Raw genomic sequence first — 27,637 nt, forward strand, 5'->3', positions numbered from 1 at the left:
ATTTGGTCAAGACAGAATTGTTGACATCTGCACATGGATTTTAAGCTGTGTTGGAGTGGAGAGAGAAAAGGGGGCCTCATCATTAAGACCATTAAAATGTCTTCTCTGCTCCAGCACTGGAGATTTTCTGAAGTATCTCAACACCCTGTCAGTTGCTATTGGTTTCCAAGAGTTGTGTTGGAATGGGGTCAGAGAGATTACTTCCAGAGAGAGTTGCAAGAGATTCAGACAGCACAGTGATGTAACTTAAAACCGATTACATGGGCCAAATGAGCATTACCTTACGTGGCACATGGCCATAGCAAGAAAAAGGGATAAAGAAGCCCTCAAGAAACATAACCTGTTGCTGAAGTGGGTAGAGTAGTTTGGTCAGCTGCTCAGAAGACACATTTGAAGAGTATAACCACCTGAGACAGACTCGAGCTAGCCCTACTTCAGCAATCAGTGTTAGTGTAAGTATGTATAATTGTTTAGTAAATTTAATCAAGGCGTACCCAATTTAGTGTAACAGAATCCTAGCTGTTTCATATCTGGGCAGAATCTTTTGGACACAAAGAAAGAAAGTCTTCCAATATGATCCCAGGCCATGGTTTTGTCTATTAACTGCTCTCTGACATAGCACAGAACGGCACTCAGGTATATCAAACGGTGAAGGAAAAGTTGAATGGGGTTAAAGTTACACAGAATCCACCCAGGCATTGTAACAAACAAAGGCATACCCAACTAGCTTCCCCCTCAACCAAGTCAAACAACAACCTGACATAGCTCCACTCTCCAAATCATACCTTATAGACAGATGTCACAAGACACCAGGTTATAGTCCAACAGGTTTAATTGAAATCACCTAAGCTTTCAGAGCGCAGCCCCTTTGTCGGGTGCAGCAGCGCTCCGAAAGCTTGTGTTTTCAAATAAACCTGTTGGACTATAACCTGGTATTGTGTGACTTCTGACTTTGTCTAACACTGGCATCTCCACACCATAGATACCTTATAGCCAACACACCAGGTTCTTTCATTACTATCCCTGGCTTTTCCTATTGTCAGAACAGACCAGAGGGACTGGTAGAATGATTTACATACAGGGAAAAAAAGAGAGTTCTCCTTTTGTCCTCAAAATGACCCTCTAAAATCTCATGGTATCCGGCCAAAAATGAGCAATGAAACCTTCTGCTAAACCATAGCAGATAAAGCAGTATTCTTTCATACTAAACATCACTTGGAAGAAGAACAGTAGATTCTAAGGGCACAGAGTTTGTTCTTTAGTGGAAATTTTCAATGTTCATCACCAAGAATGGTACCACTACTGACCATACTGATTAAATACTGGAGAACCTGTCAGGTTGGGTAAGTAACATTTATGTAAAGTACCAGGTAATGACTACCTCCAACAATCTAACCATCTCCCCAACAATTAATGGTATTACCACCATGAATCTTCTCTCATCATTATCAACATCCTAAATGTTACAACTGACCAGAACCTTAACTGAACAAATGATATAAGTATCACAGCTCCAATAACATTCAAGAAGCTTAACACCATCCAGGAAAAGCAGTCAACTTGATCAGCATGCCAGTTACCAACAGAATCATTCAGTCGCTCCATTGCTGACAGTTGCTGCCATAAGATGGAACATCTACAGAATAAATTACAGTAATTTTCCAAAGCTCCCTCAACAATACCTTTCAGACACATGGAAACCACGTGACTTGCTTGGTTATCCACTAAGTCACCAGAAAACCGGAGTTGGAGCAGTATTGCTGTTCCTTCATTGTCAATACACCAAAATCCTGAAATTCCCTTCCTAACAACACTGTATTTTGACCTTCACTACTGCAGTGATTGAAAAAGGTGGTTTATCTTCACCTTAAGGGAAATAAGAATGGGCAATAAATGCTGGCTTTGTCAGCTATGCTTACATCCCATGAATGATGTTCAAAAAAAAAGGATTCATTTATAATGGAGTACCTGGTTGGCTATACTCTTAAAGTTGAACCCAAGATAAACTCCTTTTGGTTGATTCCTCACTGCTTTTGTTGTCATCCTTCTTCTTCCATTCAAAGCTGGGTGTTGGATTCTTCGTTTCTGACTGTGAATGTAACATGTACTTTTCATTAAATCTCTGCATTGTTTCAGACAATTGTACAGAGAAATTCATATCTAAAAATGATAAAATCATGACATTATAATCTAATTAATTTAGAAATGCTGTCATCAGACATCTAATTGATATTATTTGTCTTGCTTTGCAACAATTCTGAAAAGTTTAGTATTTTTAACTATTACTTTAGTAACGAAAGATGAACAAATATTACTGCTGAAGCAGCACACAATCTTTGCATGTTGAGTGCAACAGATATGATTAAAGATACATTATGGAGACTTGCTTTTCTAACAGATACAGGTTTATACATTCACATCTGTAAAACAAACTGCTTATACTTGACCAGTGAAAACACTGGCACCACAAAACTTATTGTCCTTCTCCAATTGCCACAAGCGCATGGAGAGTAAACAAGTATAAAACACAGATAAAAAGACCAGCTATCAGGTACAGTACCAAAAGGTATTGGAATCAATAAGGAAGATTGTAGTGAGGAAATGGATTATGGACATTTGAACATTGAGAAGCTGACAGTTTTGCTTTCCAGCAATTGTCTTGGTTTTGATATAATTCCAGAGTGTTAATGTTGTAATATCCCATTCTGCAATTTGAAATTGAAATGGAGGAATTAGGAGGTCAAAAAAAGTACACTAGCTGCATTCATAACCTAGGACAATGATTCTCATTCCCAATCTCACCTCTTTCCTCACTTATTTGCATGTGAACACCATCAGATTAAAATAAAGAGAGTTGCAATTAAAGAGGTCTTTGACAGTGAAAGGTGCTTCACTGGAATGTTACAAAATAAAAATGTGGCAGGGGGCGACGTGAAGAAATATTGGAGTGCCTGACCAACAGGGTGTACAAGGAGGCAGACTTTAAGAGCACCTAATGAAGGAAATACAGCTTGTATGGCTGGGGAATTTACAGAGGAACTCCAGAGTTAACAGCTTTGGATACTAAAGCTATCTATGGTGTAATGTATGGTGGATTGTAATCAGGGATGCACAAGAGACTAGAATTTGAAGAAAGTGTAGAAATCTCTTCTGATTTGTAGGGTTGGGTGGCTACAGAGATGCGGAGGGACTGATCCAAGGGAGTCTTTTTTGAAAATGATGATGAGAACTTTAGAATGGAGGTGATGCTGGACCAGAAATTAATGCAGGAAAATGAATATAATTGTAATGGGTGAACAGGTCTTGGGTCAGGTATCTCAGTTGGCTAGATGGCTGGTTTGTAATGCAGGGTGATACTAACAACAAAAGTTCAATTTCTGCATCAGCTGAGGTTACCATGATGGACTCACCTTCTCAACTTCTCCCCTTACTTGTGACATGGTGACCCTCAGGTACCAGGAGTCATCTCTCTCTAATGACAGGGAGAGCCCTATGGCTTGGTAAGACTAAAGGCAACTTTACCTGATCTTTTACCTGTTGGCCTTCACAATAATTCAATAATTTTAACAGGTATTTTCTGATGCTAATCATTAATGACAAAATGTTTAGTAATCTTCACAAATTCTAGGTATTCTAGAAGTACTGAACCATCTAGAAACCATATCAAATACAAGATCAATTTCAACCTGGAAAGCAATAATGGGTGTTGACAGGGTACAGAGCTGAGTCAATGTTCAATACTCAGAGCTCCTGGCTGACACTGAACAGACTAGCTTTGACCCCCAAGGATTTGGCTACCACCAGGAAGGTACTTGTAGCGATACACTATGTTGTAAGCTGTTCAGGTGCACGCCTTGCTATCGTCAGATGTAAATTTACATGCAGCTGTGTTTGATGGGAAGAACAGACTAAAAGAGATCGTAACCCACAGCAGATGCGGGAAGATAAAAAGGAAGTCATCAAAACATTCATGATGCATTTTTGTTATCATATGTAGAAAACTTTGTGAAATTGAAACAACAAAATGCTAGAAATATTCAACCGCTCAGATAGTACCTTTGGAAAGGGAAACAGAATTAGGTTTTGGGTTCAATGACCCTTCATTAGTGCTTTAACAAGTGTTGATGAAGGGTCATTCACTTCATTCATTAACTGTTCTTTTCTCACTATAAATGCTGCAGGACCTGCTAAGTAACTCCTGCACTTCCTGTTTTTGTTTCAAATTGACAGCATCCATCATGTTTTGCTACTGTACTGTGAATGTCTGCTTAGTCTTTTCTGCAGGATGGCATAAAGCTATTGGAGATCCAAATATATATACATCAAGTTATACTTACACGTTCTCCAAGTCCTCCTGCCACACGTACATTCTGTAATATGTTCTCGGTGACACTTTTCTGATAATATCCCATTGAGATACACAACATATGTCATGATTTAACACAAACATTGGAAATATATATGCTAGCATTAAGAATACTTTTAGGTTTAAGTGTTTTCCTAAAAGAAGGATCTTTGGTAATGTTGACTTACACCGCTTGCTGGTTGGGTACAGATACTGTTAAGATGGAGTTGGAACTGGATTGCTGTCGCCACCTAGAAATCAAAGTAAGGTATGCAGTAATCAATCTGAAATCAGTCCAGTCTAACACCACATAAAAAGTACATTTTAAATCAATAAAGCAATGTAATAATGATATTTTCATACAACTTAGATATGCACAAAGCACATGATTTGCTTAACTGATGCTACGGAGAGAATTTTCCAGCATCTTGGAACCATCTTACTTTACAAACACCCTTGCCAAATAATCCCATTTTCTATAGCATAACTCAATGCATGCTGAGAGCTTTGGTTCAACAATAGTTTTCTTGCATCTGCATCAGATTCAAGCACCGATTCACAAACGCGAGGTTATCATCCAGGCTGATATTTCATTGTGGCAGCATTCAATGTGCGCTCTCTCTCTCTCTTTCTCTCTCTCTCACACACACGTGCGAGATGTAAAATCAAACACTCCATCAGCTTAATGAAATGTTAGCTATATCCCTCAAGAAATTTTAAATACAGTTGTATGGAAACTTAATCAGACCTCATCTGAAGTACTGGATTCAATTTTGGATAATGCACACCAGCAAAGTCACAGGATGGGATTTGGTGCACTGTGCACCAAACGTTGGGACACACAACTCAAGGACTGACCTTGACCAACCAGCATGACTACTTGCCAGATCAAGCACCAATAATGTTTGAGTGCTATCCAGTGAGATTAATTGTCCAATCAAGAGCATCATCACTGAAATTTCACCCTCATCTGAGCTTGTCAGCAAGTCAAGATGCCAAAAGCTTCCGGGAGCAGGAGACCATGACTGGTAGATCAGGCTGTGCAGTCACGAATGACGGTCTGGCAAGCAAGTAAAGTCCTTTTCAGGGAAAGTCAGGCAATGGGGGCAATTTAACTGCTTTGCTTTAAAAGAAAACAGTTAATGTTTTGATTTGCAACCTTAGAAAAGTCAATGTTGAAGATTCCAAGGGATTTTATGCAAATCCTCTTATGAAAATAGTGTCAAGTTTCCAACGTACATTCAATTGCACTCTCGGAAGGTGACTGACACTTTATTAATTTTGCACAAAGTGCCGGCACAAGACTTGGCTCAGATTCTTACTATTCTGCAATGGAAACCTGCTGTTACATTATTTTTTCTAAGTTATCAAAGCAAAGGGAAGATATGCTTTAAAAGCCAGGAGAATGTCATTGCCCTCACACCAAACCTGTTAAGTGTATGAAAAAAAAAGTGAATGAAATAGGACACGAGATGCTGTAAAAGTGTCTGTATGTGCAGTGTTGCACGAAGGCTGTTGCCAAGGTTGGTTGACTGCAGTCTGCTGACTGAACGTTACAGATAGCTATCCAAGACAAGTAATAGCATTCATATTTTGAAGAAACAGTTATAAAAAGAAATATATTTTGGTTTAGCACAAAAACAGCAGTGTGTTAAAGTATTCAGTCAACATTCCAAATTCTCATAGTAAAGCTTGACCAACCTCCCAACAACATTGCATGTTTGAAATAGATCCTGTGTATATATTTTTTTTTACAATATACACAATTGAAGTACAAGTTTAATTGCACCTGGTTATGCACAGGGTAAAAAGATTCACACTATTATATCAATTGATAATCTTCTTTTGGCTCCATTGCTTCCAGCAAAGAGTTTCAACCACTATATGAACACTTATGATTCTCTAGAAGCCAAAGATGCCACCACCCCCATGCCTCCCCTCCTCCCCAAAAATTGTGAAATTTTAATTCCATAGTATATGTGAGATGTCAATGGATTTACTACCTGGAAGTCAGTCTGGTTAAGATGCCTAGCTTTCACAGTTTGTCAGGTAGCAGTCCCCAGGAGACTGCAGAACCACGGAACCCATGCCTGGGGAGGGGTAGGATTAGAAGCTTGAGGAGCAGGGATTCAGAGGCCTGGGGAGGAGGCCATCATGCCTATGGGTCTGGGAATCAGAAGCAGATCATAAGCCATTTGGGGAATAAATGGGGGATGTCAGGTGGGAGTCACAGTCTTCAGTGGAGAGCAGAGGCCTGAGATAGGGTGTACTCAGAACCTTGGGGATGGGAGGATCTGCCAATATCATCATGGGGAAGATGGGATGAGATTGGAAGCGTCATAGTTATTAACTGAAAGTGTAGTGATGGCTTGATGCCATTCTAAATTTAATTGCTGTCCACAAATACATGCTAGGATCAGCTTTGCAAATACACAAAAAGTTACCACAGGGTTGCTCCCACATTAAAGGGAGACTGGTGGTGGCTGAACCGGAGGGTCACCATGCCTTAGGTGAGCAGAGAGGTTGAGAATCATAATCCTTCATGGTAACCTCAGCCTGTGCAGGAATTGAATCTATGCATAGACTCTGGAACTTTTAGTGCAACATGTTTCTAGTAGGCAATTGTTGGCTTCCCTCCGCTTCGCAAATCAGCCATCCAACCAAATGAGCTAACCCTCTCCAGTTTAGAGAGATGACTGGTGCTGGTTTAGGCTGAGAATCACTAAGTTTCTAGTGAGGGGAGAGACTGAGAAGGACAATCGTTCATGGTGACCACTGCCGGCGCAGGAATTGAATCTATGCATCGACACTGGAACTTTTAGTGTGACATGTTTCTAGTAGGCAATTACTTACATTCTAGTTCTTTGTTTCTTCTGCCCATCTCCTACACCCAGTGGTGGGAACTAAAAATGAAAGCCAAATAAATAAACAAAATGAATTAAACTCCTTAACTCAGGCCATCCTATTCACTTTGAATTCTACAAATGTTATTGCTGTCACTACACAGAAACAATCCAAGATATATTTCCATTAAGATCATCTTCCTATGATAAATTGTCTGAGATGATCTATGTTAAGTGATATTTCTAAAACTATTAAATACTTATAGCTTCAATACGGTAAACAATTATAATCTCATTATAAACATTTAAGTTGGAGTATTACACTCAGTTCTGGACATCACACTATGAAAGATGTTGAGGCCTTGGATAAAGTGCATAAATAGAAATAAGGGACTGTAGCTATGTGAAAAGGCTGGAGTAGATTAAATTGTTTTCCATACAGCAGAGAGGATTAAGAGGAGCTTTCATTGGAGGTCTTCAAAATCATGATCGGTTTTGGCAAAGTAAATAACAAGAAACTGTTGCCAATGGCAGAAGTATCAGAATTTAAAGCACAGAGATACAGGGTACATGGCTGAAGAATGAGGGCCTACATGAAGAAACGTGTTTATACAGTGAATTTTTAATAATCTGGGATCTGTCTGAACAGATGGTGGAAGCAAATTCAATGTCAACATTTGAAAGTGAAACGGACAATTTCTTGAAGTGGAAAATACACAGAACTATATGAAAGGATACACTTTGGCAGTAAGAATGAGGAGAGACAATAGATATTAAATGGTAAAATTTAAAAGGAGGTGTATGAAGAGGGTCCTGAGGATGCTTCTGCATATATTTTTGAAAGTGGCAAGACAGGTTAACAAACCAGGATTATTAAAGCCTATGGAATCCCGGACATTATAAAGAGAGGCATTGGAAACACAAATCAGGTAATTTGGCTTAATCTAAGCAAAACACTAATTGGATCCGAATTGAAGTGGGGTGTCTAATTCTGTGCATTACACTTTAGGAAGGAATTGAGAGGTATGGGGAGGAGGACTCAGAATAGATTTTACAGAATGGTTCAGGGCTGAAGGATTAAATTTCTATGGTTAGACTAGTTGTTCCTCTTGGTGCAAAAAAAGAGTGATGAGATTTGATAGTGGTGTTAAAATCATGTCAGGTTATGATGGACTAAGTAAGGAGGGGAGGGTTTGGTTGGTGAGCTCAAATGTTTAGAGTTTGTTGGAGTATAATGCCAATGGTGTGGATTCTATTCTTGTCCCAACTGAGGTAGTTCTTGGATCCATTCTTTCTCATATGGCCAGTGGTTATATCATGGCTTGAGTCATAATTATCAACCTACAGATAGTGAGCACAGTACATGGAACAGAGGGAGAAACAAAGAGAAACTGCTTACAATGGTCAATAACCTAATGGTTAGAAAGAGAGGTTGGATAGTCTGGGACTTCTTTCCATGAAGCATAGGAGATTAAGGGGTGACCTTACAGAGGTTTATAAAATCATGAGGGGACAGACAAAGTGAATAGCAAAGATCTTTTCCCTAGGGGAGGAGTGTTCAAAACTAGAGAATATATTCTTAAGCTGAGAGGAGAAAGATTTAAAACAGACTGGAAGGCCAACTTTCTCATACAGAGGGTGGTTTGTATGGGGAACAAACTACCAGAGGTTGATGCAGATACAGTTACAGCTCTTATAAGGCATTTGGACAGGTACATGAATAGGAAAGTATAGAGGGATATGGGCCAAATGCAGGCAAATGTAGGTTCACAAGGTCAATTCCTGGAATGGCAGGATTACCTTACACTGAAAGACTGAAGCGACTGTGCTTGTATACCCTTGAGTTTAGAAAACAGAGGGGAGCTGATTGAGACATATAAGATTATGAAAGGATTGGACACTCTGGCAGCAGGAAACATGTTTACGCTGATGGGTGAGTGCCGAACCAGAGGACACAGCTTAAAAATATGGGGTAGACCATTTAGGACAGAGATGAGGAGAAACTTCTTCACCCAGAGAGTGGTGGCTGTGTGGAATGCTCTGCCCCAGAGGGCAGTGGAGGCCCAGTCTCTGGATTCATTTAAGAAAGAGTTGGATAGAGCTCTCAACGATAGTGGAATCAAGGGTTATGGAGATAAGGCAGGAAGAGGATACTGATTAGGAATGATCAGCTATGATCATATTGAATGGCGGTGCAGGCTCAAAGGGCTGAATGGCCTACTCCTGCACCTATTGTCGATTGTCTAAATGGGACTAATTTAGTTTGGGAAACCTGGTCAGTATGGACAAATTGGAGCGAAGGGTCTATTTCCATGCTGTACACTTCTATGACTCAATGGAAAGAGCAGGCATGTGGAATTAAGTAGATAGCTCTACCAAAGAGTTGATAGGCTAAATGGTCTCCTTCTCTGCTGTATTATTCAACTATGTTAACGTTTTTCCAGCAAATTTAAATGATCCAAGTTTCACCCACATTTTAAATCTTCCACATTTGGCTGTAATTTTCATTACAATTAGATGTTGCATTAGCAACAAAATAAGATCTGCTTTGTTTTCGTTATTTCCACTTATTCCATGGTCAAAAATCATCTAGTATTATCACACAAAGGACCATTCTTTGTGATCAATTTTAGTTTATTTCTCTAAGCATTAATGGGGCAGTCCAGCCAGTAATCTTACTGCCCTTGTACCACGGAAATCCAGCTAGTTACACTTTAAAACAAGAAACCCAACAGATCAGCACGGATTCAGACAATATCCTTAATTTAAAATTCAGCGCGGTGTTATTGGACCATGACTGCCACTTTAGATGGGAACTGACCAGAACGTGCGCTGAGTATTTTGACAATAAATGGAGGCAAAGATATCTGATGAAGACTTGACTGAAATTACTCTTGTGGGATCCTTTCACAATTGCAATCCTCCTCCTCCCACTGCAACCACCAACCCCCAGCTTCAACTAGCCAGTGGTTCAATTATCCATTCACTAGCTCAGCTTAATCTGCTACATTGCAGTGGAATGTTAGTTTGTCCCCTGCAGCCCACTTGCCTGATTTCTGTAAGGACAGTACCTTAAAGCTGCAGCTGTCTTTCACTGTGGGTACAGACAATTGCTGAGAAAGCTCTGCCACAGGCCACTTAGATTCAGAGTTATTACAATGATACATTGCAGAAGGAGGCCATTCAGCCCACTGTGTCTGCACTGGCTCTCTGAGCATTTCAGCTTAATGCCAATCACCTGCCTTTTCCCTGAAATTCTGCACACTGTTTCTATTTAAATAATCATCTAATGGCCCCTCAAATGTCTCAATGGACTCTATCTCCACCATGTTTCCAGTCAGTGGATTCTATACCCTAACTACTCACGGAGACAGCTTTTTCCCCTCACATCACCCTTGCCCTCTCATTCATTGTTGCTTTACAGGCAGGAACAGTTTCTCTTTATCTATTCTTTCCAGCCCAATCATGATTTTGAAAACATCTATCAAATGTCCTCTCACCCTTCTCTCCAAGGAGAACAATCACAAATCCTTTAATCTGTTTGAAGTTTCTTATTACTGGAACCATCCACATAAATCACTCTGCGCTCTCTCCAATGTATTCACATCTTTCCTATAGTGTGGCAGCCGCACATATACACAATTCTCAAGTGGAGATCTACCAAGTGTTTTGTAGAGGTTCAGCACCACCTCTCTGCTCTTTCAATCTATGCTACTATTAATAAAGCAGAGAACACTGTATGCTTTATTCACTGTTCTTGCTTCCTGTCCTGCCACCTTCAATGATCTGGGCACATCCAGGTCCCTGTGTTCCTACACCTCATTTAGAACTGTTTTTCAATGCTCTTCCAACCAAAATGTATCATCTCATATTTCTCTGCATTGAACCTCATCTGCCACCTATCCATCCATTCCACCAATTTGTCACTATCCTTTTGTCCACCTCACATTTACATTTTTTTCCACATTTAGTGTTATCTACATTCTCTGAAATTGTTCCTGCACACCAAGATCCAGATCAGCAATATATTTCAGTCAAGGCAAGAGTCCCAATACTGACCCTTAGCGAACTCCACTGCAAACCTTCCCCCAGCCCAACAAATATCCATTGACCATTACTGTGTTTCCTATCACTCAGTCAATTTTGTACCAAAGTCTAAACCCTTTTAGACAACAACTTACAGCGTTCCTCACAAATCTGTTGTGTGGCACTGGATAAAACACTTTTTGGAAGTCCATTAAAACACCCTTGCCGACCAGTCCTGTTCAAAGAAACTCCAGCAAGTTGGTCAAACAATGATTTTCCCTTTAGAAATCAGTGCTCACTCTTCCTAATCAACCCACCTTTTTTCATTTGATTACCAATTCTACCCCAAAAAACAGATTCTAGATTTAAATTAACTGGTCTGTAATTGTTTTGTTTATCCTGAGAACCTTTCTTGCACAAGGCCACAATGTTTGGAAACTTCCAGTCTTCTGGAACTTCCTCCAAGTCCAGGGAAGACTGAAAGATTATGGCCCATGTCCTGGCTATGTCTAGCCCCACTTACTCCACAATCAGTGGCTGCACCTCTTCCAGTCCCAGTCCCTGTCAACTTTGAGTGCCAATAATCTATCCAAAATTTCTTGCTAATTAATTTTGAACCCCTCTAGTGACAGTTTTCTCTTTTGTCACTATGACTTGGGCAGCATCCTCCTTTTTTGTAAAGGCAGATGGAAACTATTCATTTAACACTTCAGCCACGCCCCCCTGTCTCCCATGTTTAAATCACCTAGTTGGTTTCAAGATCAGCCTTATTCCTCCTTTAATCTGTCTCTTACTGTTTATATATCAGGTGGTACTGTTTATATCGAAGACTTTGGGATTTTCCTTTACATTAGTTGCATTCTCAAAGGTAGTGTGAAGAACAGCCGCTTCAAAATGTTAACGCAAGTTCAGCAGTCTGACAATCCAAGTGGCAAGTGCTGTTGAAGGGAATAGGACCTATGGTTGCACCGTGGAAATTCTTAATTTCCAACTCGTGGCCTTCAAGAATGCCTTGTGATGGAGGAACCAGGGATTAATGAATTTATCCTGTAGAGTCCACATGTGTACTTTCAACTTTCCTAACTTTGACAAACTTCGTGAAATTGAGCAGTGGGCCAAACGTGGAGCTGATCAATATACTGCTACTCAGCTTTGGGAAATGGCATTCAAAATAAAAGAGCTATTCTGAAATATAATAAAAGGGGTGTAGTCTATTGTCCTTTTAGGTTATCTCTACTTTGCAGTAGGGGGTTCTTTGGAATCAATTGGATTCCTTCAAATTCTTCTTCAAAAATGTCATAGTGTGAAACATACCCCTCGGTTAATTTTGATTATAGCTTGTCTTTGTTGCTTCTGGGTTTGTTGTTTCCTCTGCTGCCTTGGCCCTCTATTCTGGAACATATTCCTACAATGACAAAAGATCAAAATTGCAGGCTATTTTTAAAAAGACAAAAGTGCTAAACAGCATTTCAAAAATTACATCATTAATAGTGCACCTCAAAACTGACACCAGATCAATATAACCCCTGAAATTGAAACAGAGGAATACGGAGGCAAGAATAAATCCACTAGCTACAATCATTTCCAAGGACCTCTGTACACCAATTCCCAATCCCCACCTCTTTTCCCCCTTAATTTACACACCAGAGCTGGATAGCATCAGATTTAAATAAAGTCTTGAAATTACAAAAGGAGTCTTTAACATAGTGAAGCATCAAAATAAGCTTCATTGGAGTTTTCCAAACAAAATGTGGCAGGCAGCTAGATGTAGTAGTATTGAACTTTCTGACCAGTAAGTTGGCAGACATTAAGGAGCATCTTAAAAAGGGCTGGAGGTCGTGAGGGTGGGAGATTTAGAGAGGAATTGCAGAGCTTGCACATCAAAACTATTAATTATGGAATGATGGTAGATTAAAAAATCAGGGGCGTTCAAGAGGACAACATTTGAAGAATTGCACTGATTTCGAAGACTTTATAGGATTGGCATGGCTGCAGAGATAGGGCAGGACTGATCCAATGGTGTTATTTGAAAATTAAGATGTGAACTTTAGAATCAAGGTGATGTTGGACTAGAGTCATTGTGTGAAAGCGGCTCTAGATGCAATGGATGAACAGGCCTTTGATAAGGTGCCGTACAGGAGGCTACTGAGTAAAATAAGGTATCAAGGTGCTAGAGGCCAGGTACTAGCATGGATAGAAGATTGGCTGTCTAGCAGAAAGCAGAGAGTGGGGATAAAAAAAAAGTGTCTCTCTCAGGATGGAAGTGGTGCTCCCACAAGTGTCAGTGTTCGGACAACTTTTCACTTTATACATTAATGATCTAGATGGAGAAACGGAGGGTATTGTGGCTACATTTGCAGATAATATAAAGATACATGGAGCAACAGGTGGTATTGAGGAGGCACAGAGGCTGCAGAAAGATTTGGTAAGGTTAGGAAGTGGGCAAAAAAGTGACAGATGAAATACAATGTGTGAAAGTGTGAGGTCATGCACTTTGGTAAGAAGAATAGAGACATGGACTAGTTTCTAAATGGGGAGAGAATTCAGAAATCTAAAGTGCCAAGGGACTTGGGAATCCTAGTCCAGATTTCTCTTAAGGTAAACTTGCAGGTTGAATCAGTAAGTAGTTGTCATTCATCTCGAGAGGACGAGAATATAAAAGCAGGGATGTATTTCTGAGACTTTATAAAGCTCTGGTCAGACTACATTTAAAGTATTGTGAGCAATTTTGGGCCTCCTACCTCAGGAAAGATGTATTAGCCCTACAGCTGGTTTGGAGGAGGTTCACAAGAATGATCCCAGGAATGAAAAGCTTAGCATATGATGAACGTTTGAGAACTCTGGGAGTACTCTCGATGGAGTTAAGGATGATGGGGGATCTGATTGAAACTTTCAGAATGCTGAACAGCCTGGACAGAGCGGACATTGGGATGATGCTTTCATTGGCAGGAAAGAGCAGGACCTGTGGGCACAGCCTTGGAGTAAAGGGAAGACTGTTTAGAATGGAGATAAGTAGAACCTTCTTTAGCCAGAGAGTAGTGAATCTGTGGAATTCATTGCCACAGAAGGCAGGGCATGTCAGGTCATTGAATACAGAGGGACCTCGATTATTCGAAGGACATGGGTGCAGAGTATTTCATTCAGTTAATCGAAGGCTGGATAACATAGTTCGCCACGCCTCGTGACCTTGCAATCTTTTTTGCATTACCTGAAATTCAGTTAATCAAATGCCAGACAAATCAGGGTAATAGATAAGTTTTTGATTGCCAAGGGAATGAAAGGTTATGGGAAGAAAGTGGGAAAATGAGACTGAAAAACCTATCAGCCATGATTGAATTGCAGAGCAGACTTGATGGGCTGAATGACCTAATTTATGTTTCTATGTCACATGGTCTAACAGGTCTTGATCCAAGTTAGGCAAAGCTCAATAAATTGTTGAATGAATTCTTGTTTATGCAAAATGGAGCTTAGGAGGTTGGCCACAAAGAACATTGGAATAGTCAAGTCTACAATTAACAAAAGAACGCATGCAAGTTTTTGCAGTAGATGAGCTGAGGTAGGAGGGGTGTTGGGAGATGTTTTATGCTTGGAATAAAGCATTCCATATGATGGCATGCTTGGAAGCTCAACTTGATGTCAATACAACACCAAGGATATAAACATTCAGTTTAGCCTCAAAGGGCTGCCAAAGAAAGCAATAGACTCAATGGCTGGTAATACCAGACAAGTAGTCTGACAATTGAGAGAGGGTGGAGATAAATTTTAAAAAAATCAAATTACAATAACTATCTTGTCAACAAAAATGTAGATCTATTTGTAGTTGTTTAAGGTAAAGTCCGGATGATGACTTAACCAGATCTTAGTGGAAAGGGCAGATTGATCCTGGAGGAGCAACAAGGGAAAGATTCATCAGTTCAGTTTGTCTGGCAACATAAAAATGTTTGCAGGCACAACATATTATTGAATCTATGGGAAACGGAGTTTAATTGAATATTGTGGATAATTTGTTTATATTTGTGAATAAATAAGCATAATATCCTTGCAGTTTATGTGCTCAAGGACAAACTTTCAAAAACAATGTAGAAGGTCATGATGAATTTCTGTCCCATTCACTAATGCACTTTGCCACCATGTTAATTGAAAAGGTGTCTCTCTTTCTCCTCTGTTAGAGTAGAAATCTTTGTTATAGTAGAGATCACTAGCTGAGTATATAGCATTCCATTGTTAAAAAAACTGGCCGTGTTCAAAATATTGCCAATTGCTCTTCATACCCACAGTTATTTTCTTTGTTCCTCTCACTTCCCTGTACTTTGGAACCATTGTACTGCCCTCTTAACATCTACATCAATTCAAGAATAATTAGGTTCTATATCAGGGACACAAAAGGGATTGCTGAATTTGTTCTATTTATTAATGCAGTCTGTGCACCAGGGGCAAGGCTAATATTTATTGTATGTCCATAATTGGCCTTGAACAATGATAGGGAGTTATCTTCTTAAACCACTGCAGTGACATGTGGCAAGGAAGTTCCAGGATTTTGACTGAGTGTCAGTGAATTCAGGATTGCTATGCGACTTGCAAGGGAACTAATTCTTGTGCACCTGCTCCACTTCTCCCTCTGGATGGTAGAAATCAGATGATTGACAAGACCTTGCAGAGTGCTACTTTGCAGAAGTTGCAGAAGGATTGAACGTTAAAAGTGTTAGATGGGGTGTCAATCAAGTGGACTGCTTTGTCTTGGATGCGGTTGAGATTCTTGAATGTTACTGGAGTTGCATTCATCAGGAAAGTAGAGGATCTTCCATTCCACTCCTGACTGGTGTCTTACGATCAAGCTTTGGAAAGGCAGAAGCTATGATATCAGTGACAGAACTCCCACCCTCTGACCTGTTCTTGTAGTCATAGTTGGTCCAGTTCAGTTTTTGGTTCATGGTAGCTCCCAGGCTGACATCATTACTGTCATTGAATGTCATGGGGTGATGGCTAGAGTCTCTTTTGCTGGAGATAGCAATAGACTAGCATTTGTGTGGTATGAGTTTTATTTGTCATTTATTCAATCCTGAAACTTATCCAGTTCTTGCTGGATGCAGTTACCAACTACCTCATAACCTAAAGAGTTGTGAACGCAATTGAACACTGTCTATTCATCAACAAACAGCGACATTTACGATTCTGAAGTTGGTTATGCCAAAAACACTATTGTGACAAATTACTGCAATGATAGGGTGCTGTGATAATCAGCCTCAATAAACCATACCCATCCTCCTTTCTGCCAGGTGTAAGTTCAGTCAGTGGAGAGCTTTTGCCTAATTCCCATGAAATTTAATTTTACTTTGGCTCCTTCATATCACAGTAAGTCAAATGTTGCCGTGCTCTCAAGGTAGTCATCATCACCTTTGGAATTCAGCTCTTTTGTCTGTGTGTGGACCAAGGCTATAGTGAGATTTAGAGAGAGATTATCGTGGCAGGGCACAAACTTCACTGATGGGACCACATCACGTTTCTATAGTCTCCCATATGTCAAGTAGCAGAAAGAGACGACTGCAGATGCTGGAGATCAGGGCCAGAAATTAGGTGCTGGAAAAGCACAGCAGGTCAGGCAGCATCAAAAGGTACAGGAGAATCGGTGTTTCGGGCATAAGCCCTTCATGCCTGCACCACACTCTCGACTCCCATATATCAAGTTCTTAGATTGGGACCTTCTGCCTTTTAAATTCATCCTCGGGTGACCGTCTGGGTGGAGTTTGCACATTCTTTCAGTGTCTGTGTGGGTTTCCTGTGGGTGCTCTGGTTTCCTCCGACAATCCAAAGATGTCAGTGTTAAATTACCCATAGTGTTCAGGGATGTGTAGATTAGGTGCAGTAGTCAGGGTTAAATATAGGATAATAGGGTAAGGGAATGGGTCTGGGTGGATTACTCTCCGGAGGGTCAGTGTGGACTTGTTGGGCCTAAAGGCCTGCTTCCACACTGTAGAGATTCTATGTTCAAAATGTGAAAACCATAGCTATAGGCCATAGCTGAGGATCAAAGCAACAGATGGGATGAGGGTTGGTAGTGATATGTGGGAGAAATTGGATGTTGGTATTTTGTGACGAGAGATCATTGTCGGCTTGGTTGGTGTAAATATTGGAAGGAGCAATATAGATTATGTATCAATTAAGTCAGTTTTGCTGGTTACCTTCTTTTTGGAATTTGAGGCCCCTGTCTTCTTAGCTTGAATTTTTTCTGGGCCTGCTGTGCTCTTCTCCGCATGATCCATTGAACTCCTTTCTTAGTGGATGCAATTTGTTGTGAATCCTAGAAAGGACATTAGGTTTGAAAATAATTTGAAATACATTGAAATTATCAAGTAAAACGAGGGCAGTTTAACAGATTGGTTTGCATTACCAGGTGAAAACTGGCTTTGCGATTCAAAGGGCTCACTCCTTTGGTTGCGACAACAGGTCTTCTTCCACCTGACCTTGCTGTGATATTTTTACCCTGTGTCAGCCAACGTCGATTAACTCTGCTGTACCCTTGCAGTTCAGAAATATTTCTCCTTAGTCTATTGAATCCTATTGAAATTGATACAAACAAATTAATTTGAATAACATACTTTGACATGTTGACAATCTTATTAAATTCTGGAATCCAATTGGTGGTGAATCAGTGACCAGAGTTTGAAAAGGTCACATTTATGAAGCAGAGGTTCCCGATCTGTAGCCATATTAGACAGGAGCATATATTACAGAATGGGCATGAATACCCATCTGACTTGTACCACACCTGGCTTCTTGACAATCCCTGGGCTCCTGTATACATTCTGATACTATGCAAACATTTAGCAAATACGACATAGCTATTAGTGGTTTTCATTGCTAACAACATTTATGATATTCACATTTAATTATTTGGAACAGACGGTCAGTCAAATTAAAAGTACTTTTCAAAAATAATCACGATGAGCATCTCTACTCCTGAACTTGTCTTTAATTTTCTTTTTTTACGTCTTGCTTGAAATTTTGTTATAAAATAAAAGTTATTTACTTTTTTTTGTTTTACGCTTTATCTTTCAATCTATGTTGTTTTCAAATTTCCAACCTTTGCATTACACCTCTGTACTATCAAATGCAGAATTTCATCTCTGCATTAATTTACTAAACAGGCTGGAGCATTCATGGTGAATGTTTTTTTTATTGTTGAGAACTTAAGCAAAAATAAGACAGGTTCAACTTTATCGCCAGAGCAAATTACTCCAGATGCTGGAATCTGTACTGAAAACAAAAAATGCTGGAGATCACAGCAGGTTTTCATGGTGAGAGAGAGAGAGAGAGCAAACTAATATTTCAAGTCTAGATGACTGAAGAAGAGTCATTGAGACTCGAAACATTAGCTTGCTTTCTCTCCATAGATGCTGCCTGACCTGCAGTGATCTCCAATTTTATCTTATCTTTTCAATTATTCTCAGGATCGCTTTATTCATTGTACTTCGATCAATGGATGATAGGGGATAAACGTGTTGGGTGTAAGTTAGATCATAAGTAAGTCCTTCATAAACGGTATTGCAACTTTGTTTCAGCTAATGCAGAAGGATAATGCCTCTCTCCTGCTTTATTGAAAATAAATTGGTCACTAACTTACAGAAGAAATCAGTTGCTCGCAACGGGTTAGCAATAAATCTGACAACGAAAATGCAAGGTTTGATATATTGTTCACTGGGCTTGCAGTGGTCAGCGTACATAGTCATTTAATTGCGTGGTTATACTCAATAAAGTTGAGGTCACCTTGTACATTTTGCTGCACTTCTCTTCCAAAATTATATCGCAGCTTACGAAAACCGGAATTCTGTTGCCTTTTCTGCAGTTCTCTCGTCATCACGGACGTATTTGTTGTAGAGTCGGTTTCCCTTTTATTCAGTTCAATAATGTCATCTATAAAACATAAAAGCATATTAAAAATCGTCGCAAAAATACTACAGTTTTGCTGCATTTCCTTACCTTGGTACGCTAAAGGTGAAATGGGTGCCAAGGTTAGAAAATGGGTCACTTTAGGCTCTTTTTGCCACATTTCTGTAAAATGTGTTTGATGTAATGTCTGGATGTATCAGATATTATGCAAGGGAAGACTTGAATAATGTGCCTCAGCTTTAACTTCAGAACAGTGTTCCACAATTCTACGGTCATAAATTCTTAATTGAAGTAATGAGAATTTTTCAAGGCCCAACTAAGAACACCTAATCTTACTCAGTCTTGGGACCCTCCAACCACACAGCATCAACATTGACTTCATCAGTTTACTCATTCCCCTCCCCCCACCTCATTCCAGATCCAAACTTCAAACTCGGCATCACCCTCTTGCACTTTTATCCCATCTGTCCATCTTCCTTCCTACCTATCCATTCCACCCTGTCACAGCCACTTTTCTCCACCCCCACGTTCCTGAAGGGTTTATGCCTGAAACACCGACTCTCCTGCTCCTCAGATGCTGCCTGACCGGTTGAGCTTTTCCAGCGCCACAATTTTTGACTCTGATCTCCAGCATCTGCAGGCCTCATTTTCTTATCTATCATTACTGCCTCATTGAGAGAGAGATTGAAGAAAAATCCTAGCTAAATTAGGGACAATTTGATTTTGAAGATTGTCAACACAATAGGAAATGAATTAGGAGTATTTTTACATATTGCTTTGTGTGTGTTGTACAACTATTGGAAAGAGTAAAACATTTAAAAGGGTTTTGCAGTGGCTGAAAAGAGCACACTATTGAAATTAAAATATTGCAACCCAAAGATGAATACATTTGCTTATTCAATCAGATGCTACTTCCATCTCCACTGTATGCATTTAAGAATGAAAAAAAGGGTGCAAAATGCAGTATTCAAGAATCTATTCAAAATGATTCCTGGACCCAACACTAGGATTCTTGCCTCAATCCCATTTTTACTAGGATGAAATAAGGATGCAGGCATTCATCCAGCTCACAGCATTTCTGCCCTTGCTTACTCCATCACGTTACAATTTTATTGTAATTTTGGTCCCTTCAGTAAGTAGATGGGGCTCACAGAAGAGGCGCGAACTACTGGAGACTTCAAGTGGGGAGCCAAAGAAAAGTTTTAATTATTTCATTTACACCTTTGGAATAGAGAAAGCAAACACATTTGCCCTTTCAGTTTCAATTATTTGACATTATTCTGTAAGTTAGATGTGTGTTTGCTAAAGTGATTGATTATATGGTTCTATCTATTAATGGTGTTTGTCATTACATTGATCAATATTGTGATACACATTAGTATCTGTTGGGATGGATTAGAGTGTTTTCTCCTAGAAAAACTGCTCTTATGCATTCTAAATACAAGAGTTTTGTTTGGATTTCTAGTATAAATCACCTAAAGTAATAAATAGCCGAGTCCTTCTAAAATGGAAAAAAAATTTTCAGCAACTTTCACGTAAAGAAAAAATTTTTGCTAGTTCCCATATTGCTTTGATTTACATGATGTGATAAGTAAAAAGGCTACTCTTTTCCCCCTCTTTCAATAGATGTTATTGTTCATCTCTCACTGATTTCGTTATTACAGTTCAGCTCATTATGAAAGCTTGAGAGTTTCAAAAAAATGTGGAAACATTTGGCAAGGTGCTGTGATCACATTTTGATTGCCAGAGGTCAGTGTTTTTAGAGGTTATTAAAGGATTAGATGCCTTTGACGTGCTTATGGGAAATAGATGCTTATTTTTAAAAACAGGGTGGAAAGCAGGTTATTTTTAAATTTTAAATTTACGATTTTGAATGAGAATATTTCATAATATGTATTATGGTTAAGGGTGAGCTCAAATAGATCATGAGACTTTTTTTTAAAAAATCATCTCCATTTCAAAGATATAGCTCCTGAGTTCTGCACTGAGAGGACATGGGTATAATGTGAAATATAAGAGAGAGTATACAGGGCAACGTAGGGTAAGTGAGGTTAAGGAGAGTCTGACATTTATCATTAAAACTAAGCTGATTTGCCCACCTGCACTGTCATCTTGGGTCTTCCTCTGGAAATGATAGGAATGTCTCCATCCACCCATCAACCCAGAAGAAGAATATAAAGGGCAGGCACCTTTTTCATTCAGTTTATGTTTCAAGTCAAATGACATTTCATTAGAACATTGTTTTTTTACTACACTTGCATTGTGCTTTCTCCGTCCACATTAGAACGCAAAACTATTTGTCATTGCATGAGATTGAGATCAATGTGTATAAGGTATAAATATTCTTTTGGTTGGAGTCACACCTAGGAGAAAGTAAGATGATTGTGGTCACTCGAGACTAATGATCAGGGAAGATGGTAGCAATAGTGTTAATATGATGAGAATGGTAGCTCAGAGGCCCAGGGTAATGCTTTGGGAACGGTTGGTGGAATTGAAGTCCAATTGATAAAACCTGGGATGGAAATTTAGTAATGCTGGCCATGAAATTATCATCGATTGTGGTAAAAACCCATCTCAGTTCCTAAAGAAAAGGAAATCAACTGTCCTTACCTGGTCAGGCTTACACATGACTCCAGAGTAAAATCAATGTTGTTGATTCTTTACTCTCTGAAGTGACCCAGCAAGCCATTCAGTTCAAGAGCAATTATGGTTAATTACAAGTAAATTCCTCAATCTCACCTAAGTGCAAGAAAAATTACTAATTCCAAGAGTGTCTAAACACCTCCCATTAACATGGCTGAATTCTCACCTTCAGCATCCTAGAAGTCAACAATCTGTTCCAGCAGAAACTCAACTGGATCAGATACTATGAATGCTACAGGAGATCAGAAACTACTTTTTTTATATATAGCGAAGTAGTTACTTCCTGACGGCATTCCAGAGAAGAGTCATATGGATGTACAGCATGGAAACAGACCATTCAATCCAACTTGACCATGCCAACTAGATATCCCAACCCAATCTAGTCCCACCTGACAGCACCCGGCCGATATCCCTCTAAACCCTTCCTATTCATATACTCATCCAAATGTCTTAAATGTTGCAATTTGTGGGATGAATTTGTACTTGCAGAGTTACATTGTACTTTGCTCAAAAACTGCATGAATTTATGTTAAACTCTGTTATCTCATTTTTTAGATTAGAATCAATCTAAATATCATGACAAAGACAGAACATAGGGGGCCAACACCTTCAACATATTGTCTAGCTATCACCATTGTTAACAGCTAACCCGAGCATGCAACTTTAAAAAAAGGTTTTGTGATTTACACACGAAAGAAGTGAAACTATCACTGTATTCTAACAGATGAAAGGCTTAACAGACAATCAATTTTTCAATGTATAATTCCAGTTACATCACACTGCAAATTTTTGCTATAAATTCTGTGTTACGATCGAGCCCTCCACTATCACCTGATGAAGGAGCGTCGCTCCGAAAGCTAGTGTGCTTTCAATGAAACCTGTTGGACTATAACCTGGTGTTGTGTGATTTTTAACTGTGATTATCATGAGTGATTGAAATCTATGTATTGATTGGATGAATCAGTTTAGCAAAGGCTGCCTGAAGGTGTGAAAATATGAAGTTATGCACTTTGGCAGGACAAATAGAGGGGCTGAACATTATTTAAAATTGGGAAAGACTGCAGAAGGCTATGGAACAGAGGGATTTGTGAGTCTGTGTGTATGGATCACAAAAAGCTAACATTCAAGTTCAAGACATAATAGGGAAGGCAAATAGAATATTGAACAAGGTAAAAACAATGACTGCAGATGCTGAAAACCAAATACTGGATTAGTGGTGCTGGAAGAGCACAGCAGTTCAGGCAGCATCCAGCGAGCAGCGAAATCAACGTTTCGGGTTATTCCTGATGAAGGGCTTTTGCCCGAAACGTTGATTTCGCTGCTCGCTGGATGCTGCCTGAACTGCTGTGCTCTTCCAGCACCACTAATCCAGTAAATAGAATATTGACCTTTATTTCAAAGTGGGTAAAGCTGGGATATTTTGCTAAAACTATACAGGGCACTAGTCAGAACTCAGTTGGAATATTGTCAACAGTTTTGGACTGCTTACCTAAGGAAATACATCTGAGCATTGGAGGAAGTCAGAGAAGATTCACAAGGCTAATACTGGGTATGAAGGGACTGTCTTATGAGAAGAGGTTAAGTAGGTTGGACCTGTACTCCTTGGAATTTAGAAGAATGAGAGTGAGCTTACTGAAATGTACAAGATTCTTCAGGGACTTGACAGGGTAGGCGCAGAAAGGTTGTTTGCCCCGTAGGAGAGTCTAGGACCAAAAGTCATAATCTTGGGGAAAAAGGGATCACATATTTAAGACAAAGATGAGGAGGAAATTATTCTCTCAGAGGGTAGTAAATCCATGGAATTCTTTACCAGGGAGCATTATTGAGGCTGCATTCATAACGATTTTTAGGGAGGGGGCAGGAAAGTAAATTTGAAGAAGGTTATCAGATCAGCCATGATCTCACTGTATACCAGAGTAAGTTCAATGGCATGATCTACTTCTGCTCCAGCATCTTATGAGCTCATAGATATTATCCCCAAAACATTCTTCAAGTGGCACATTCTAGGACAAATTGAGAATGGTTTTTTCCTAGATCAAGTAGTGTGTAAAGGAGCAGGATTAATGAATTACCTCAGACTAATGGAACCTCTACACAGCAACGATCCTAACGTGATTGAATTTAACATTCAATATGAAGATGAGAAGACTTTATGCAAGATCAATGTTTTGAGCTGAAATAAAAGGAATTAAAAATGCACTAGATAAAACCTGGCTGAAGTGAACTGAGGAAATAGGCTCACAGAAAGATCAATGGAAAATGTAGTGACAATAAAATAACTCATTAAATGTTTATGATCAGCAAAGAAACAATCACATGAGAAAAATAAAAAAATTGCCCAGGAGGAGGCTACATCATCCATAGTTAATTGAGGAAGTTCATTAGTATCAAATTGAAGAAAAAAGTAAAGGAGCAACTTTTTAAAAGTTTAATCACCAGAGAAAGGGTACTGAAATAATGAATAGAACTAAAGGCTGAAAAGTTATCAGGACCTGTTGGACTTCATTTCAGGCTTCCAACGTTGTGGCTGCAGAGATAGCTGTTGCACTGTTTGTAATTTTCCATACTCCTGTGATCTGAAAAGGTCCCATCAATTTAAAAAATAGCAAATGTAGCTACTCTATTAAACAAAAAAGACAGAGAGCAAACAGTTAGCTTTACATCTGTTAAAGGCCAAATGTTAGAATCTATTACCAAGTTGGTTATAAAAGGGACCTTAGTAAATCCAAAAGGCATTTGATAAGACATGACATCAAACATTGCTATGCAATTTAAGAGGTCATGGTGTAGAGAGTAACATATAATCAAGGACAGAGGGATTGGGTGGCAGGAGTCATTTTTGAGTTGACAAGTGTAAGCAGTGGATTGCCAAAGAATCAGTGCTGGGGAACCATCTATTCTAGAAATGACTGACGGAGGGACCAAATGTATGCTTAGTAAATTTGCTGATAGTACAAAGATAGATACAAAACTAAATTGTGTTGAAAAACAAAAAAGAAATCTACAAAGGAATTTGGATAGATTTAGTGACTGTGCAAAAAAAAAAAATTGACAGATGGAGTATAATTTAAGAAATGTGAACTCTTCAGCTTTGGCAGGGAGAATAGAAATGTACGTTATTGTTTAAATGGAGAAAGAAAGAAAACCTCGATGGAACAAAATGATTTGGTATCCTGGAACAGAAATCACAAAATATTAGTAGGAGGTCAAGCAGACAACAAGGAAACTAAATGAAATGAAATGAAATGTTGCCATTTATTGCAAGAACAACAGAATATTAACAAACAGGAAATGTCTTGCTGGAATTGTGTCGGGCATTGGCAAAACTACATCTGGTGCACTGTGCACAATTTTGGTCTTGTTACTCGAGAATGAGTATAGCACCGTTAGAAGCAGTTCAGAGAGGTTCACTCAACTGAGTCCTGGGATGGAGGGGTTATCTTTTGAGGAACAGTTTGGCCTGTATTCATTGTGGTTTATAAAAAATGATAGGTGAAACATAAAACCCTGAAGGGATTGATAAGATGGATGCTGAGATGGTGTTTCCCCTTATAGATGGAACTAGAAAGGGGGGGGGGGGGGGGGGGAAAGCAGGTTTAAAAATAAGGGGTCTTCCATTTAAGACGGAGATGAGAAGAATGTTGAAGAGAAAGCATGAAATGAAGATAGCATGGGTACAGAAAGCTCCTCTCTATCTCTTGAAAATGCAACCTGAGCAAATCAGTGCCATTGGGGTGAAAAAGAAAGGAACTTGGGCAAACCACAGTGACTGAGAAATCAAGGGGATGTGGAAGCTTTGCCACTGAAGGAATTAGGACTTCAGCTGAGGGTTACACTCCCCTGCAACTCTCAAACAGTAATCTTCAAATACTTGGACTTTCCTGTCAGCATTAGATACTTCTCTGCCTACCTCCTTTTTGGCTCTTGTATGTTTGTTACTGATTTTTTTTTGTTTGATAAAACCCTTCCACTCAAGAAAATCTGGGAATTGGTCTGTTATTTTTAATCTGGTTTATGAAGATAACTGATGTGTGATAGCTATGTGCTAAAAAAGGAAAAGAAAAATGATATTTGGTATGACTGACCAAGAGGAGGTTTCATAAAAATGGGAATTGTGACCCCTCCTCCCCTAGTTATGATCAATTTGGGGGCTAATTCAGTGATGAATTCACTGACTAATGACAAATTTGGAGTACAAACAAATTCTTCCTTCAATAGAGGTTATTAAAAAAACCTTACAGAAAATGTTGAACAATTGAAACGTGGAGCTTAATCAAGGAACAGCGATAGCGTATCCTTGATAAGTATGTACCAGTCAGGCAGGGAGGAGGTGATCAAGCAAGGGAGCCTTGGTTTACTAAAGAAGTTGAATCTCTTGTCAAGTGGAAGAAGGCGGCTTATGTTAGGAGGAGATGTGAAGGCTCAGGTAGGGTGCTTGAGAGTTACAAATTAACCAGGAAACACCTAAAGAGAGAACTAAGAAGAGCCATCAGGGAACAGAAGTAGTAATTGGCAGAAAGGATCAAAGAAAACCCTAAAACTTTCTATTGATATATCAGGAATAAAAGATTGGCTAGAGAAAGGCCAATCAAGGATAGTAATGGGAAGTTGTGTGCAGAGTCTGAGGAGATAGGGGAAAAGCTAAATGAATATTTTTCACCAGTATTCCACACTGGAGAAGACAATGTTGTCAAGGAGAATATTGAGATACAGGCTATTAGACTACAGGATGAAGGATCACCAGGAGGTAGTGTTAGCTATTCTGGAAAGTGTGAAAATAGATAAGTCCCCTGGACCAGATGGGAATTATCCTAGGATTCCCTGGGAAGCCGGGAGTGATGATTGCAGAGCCTTTGACTTTGATCTTCCCATTGCCAGTGTCTACAAGGAAGCGCACCAGAAGACTGGAGGATAGCAATTGTTGTCCCCTTCAAGAAGGGGAGTAGAGACAGTCCTAGTAATTACAGACCAGAGAGCCTTACTTCTGTTCTGGGTAAAGTGTTGGAAAAGGTCATAAGAGATCGGATTTATAATCTAGAGAGGAATAAGTTGATTAGGGATAGTCAACACAATTTTGTGAAGGGTGGGTCGTGCCTCACAAACCTATTGAGTTCTTTGAGATGGTGGACAAACAGGTGGATGAGGGTAAAACAGTTAATGTGCTGTCTATGGATTTCAGTAAGGCATTTGATAAGGTTCCCCACAATAGGCTATTGCACAAAATACAGCAACATGGGATTGAGGGTGATTTAGTGGTTTGGATCAGAAATTGGCTAGCTGAAAGAAGACAGATGGTGGTGGTTGATGGGAAATGTCATCCTGGAGTTCAGTTACTAGTGGTGTACCGCAATGATCTGTTTTGGAGACACTGCTGTTTGTCATTTTAATAAGTGACCTGAATGAGTGTGTAGAAGGATAGGTTAGTAAATTTGAGGATGACACTAAGGTCAGTGGAGTTGTGGATCGTGCTGAAGGATGTTGCAGGTTATAGAGGGATATAGATAAGTTGCACAGCAGGGCTGAGTGTGGCAAATGGAGTTTAATGTGGAAAAGTGAGGTGATTCCCTTTGGAAGGAGCAGCATGAATACAAATGACTGGGCTAATGATAAGATTCTTGGTAGTGCAGATGAGCAGAGAGACCTCAGTGCCCAAAAGGTAGACCCCTGAAAGGTGCCACCCAGTTTGATAGGGTTGTTAAGAAGGCATACATTGTGTTAGCTTTTATTGGTAGAGGGATTGAGTTTTGTAGCCACGAGGTCATGCTGCAGCTGTACAAAACTCTAGTGCAGCCACACTTGGGAGTATTGCATACAGTTCTGGCTACCGCATTATAGGAAGGATGTGGAAGCTTTGGAAAAGGTTCATAGGAGATTTGCTAGGAGGTTTCCTGGT

General features: G+C 39.5%; 1 protein-coding gene across 1 annotated transcript in view; it reads right to left on the reverse strand.

The window, feature by feature from the left end:
- LOC140495703 (UAP56-interacting factor-like) overlaps nucleotides 1-27,637 on the reverse strand; it is a 56,480-nt gene that overhangs the window by 20,719 nt on the left and 8,124 nt on the right. Inside the window, exons 2-8 of the mRNA XM_072594701.1 lie at nucleotides 18,979-19,125; nucleotides 17,603-17,769; nucleotides 17,394-17,512; nucleotides 12,529-12,619; nucleotides 7,199-7,248; nucleotides 4,534-4,596; nucleotides 1,969-2,089 (exon numbers count right to left, since the gene is read on the reverse strand). Coding sequence (XP_072450802.1) covers nucleotides 1,969-2,089; nucleotides 4,534-4,596; nucleotides 7,199-7,248; nucleotides 12,529-12,619; nucleotides 17,394-17,512; nucleotides 17,603-17,769; nucleotides 18,979-19,125 — 758 coding nt within the window. The remainder of the gene's footprint in view (nucleotides 1-1,968; nucleotides 2,090-4,533; nucleotides 4,597-7,198; nucleotides 7,249-12,528; nucleotides 12,620-17,393; nucleotides 17,513-17,602; nucleotides 17,770-18,978; nucleotides 19,126-27,637) is intronic.

This window comes from Chiloscyllium punctatum, chromosome 25, assembly GCF_047496795.1.
Source record: "Chiloscyllium punctatum isolate Juve2018m chromosome 25, sChiPun1.3, whole genome shotgun sequence".
NCBI classification, from domain to species: domain Eukaryota; kingdom Metazoa; phylum Chordata; class Chondrichthyes; order Orectolobiformes; family Hemiscylliidae; genus Chiloscyllium; species Chiloscyllium punctatum.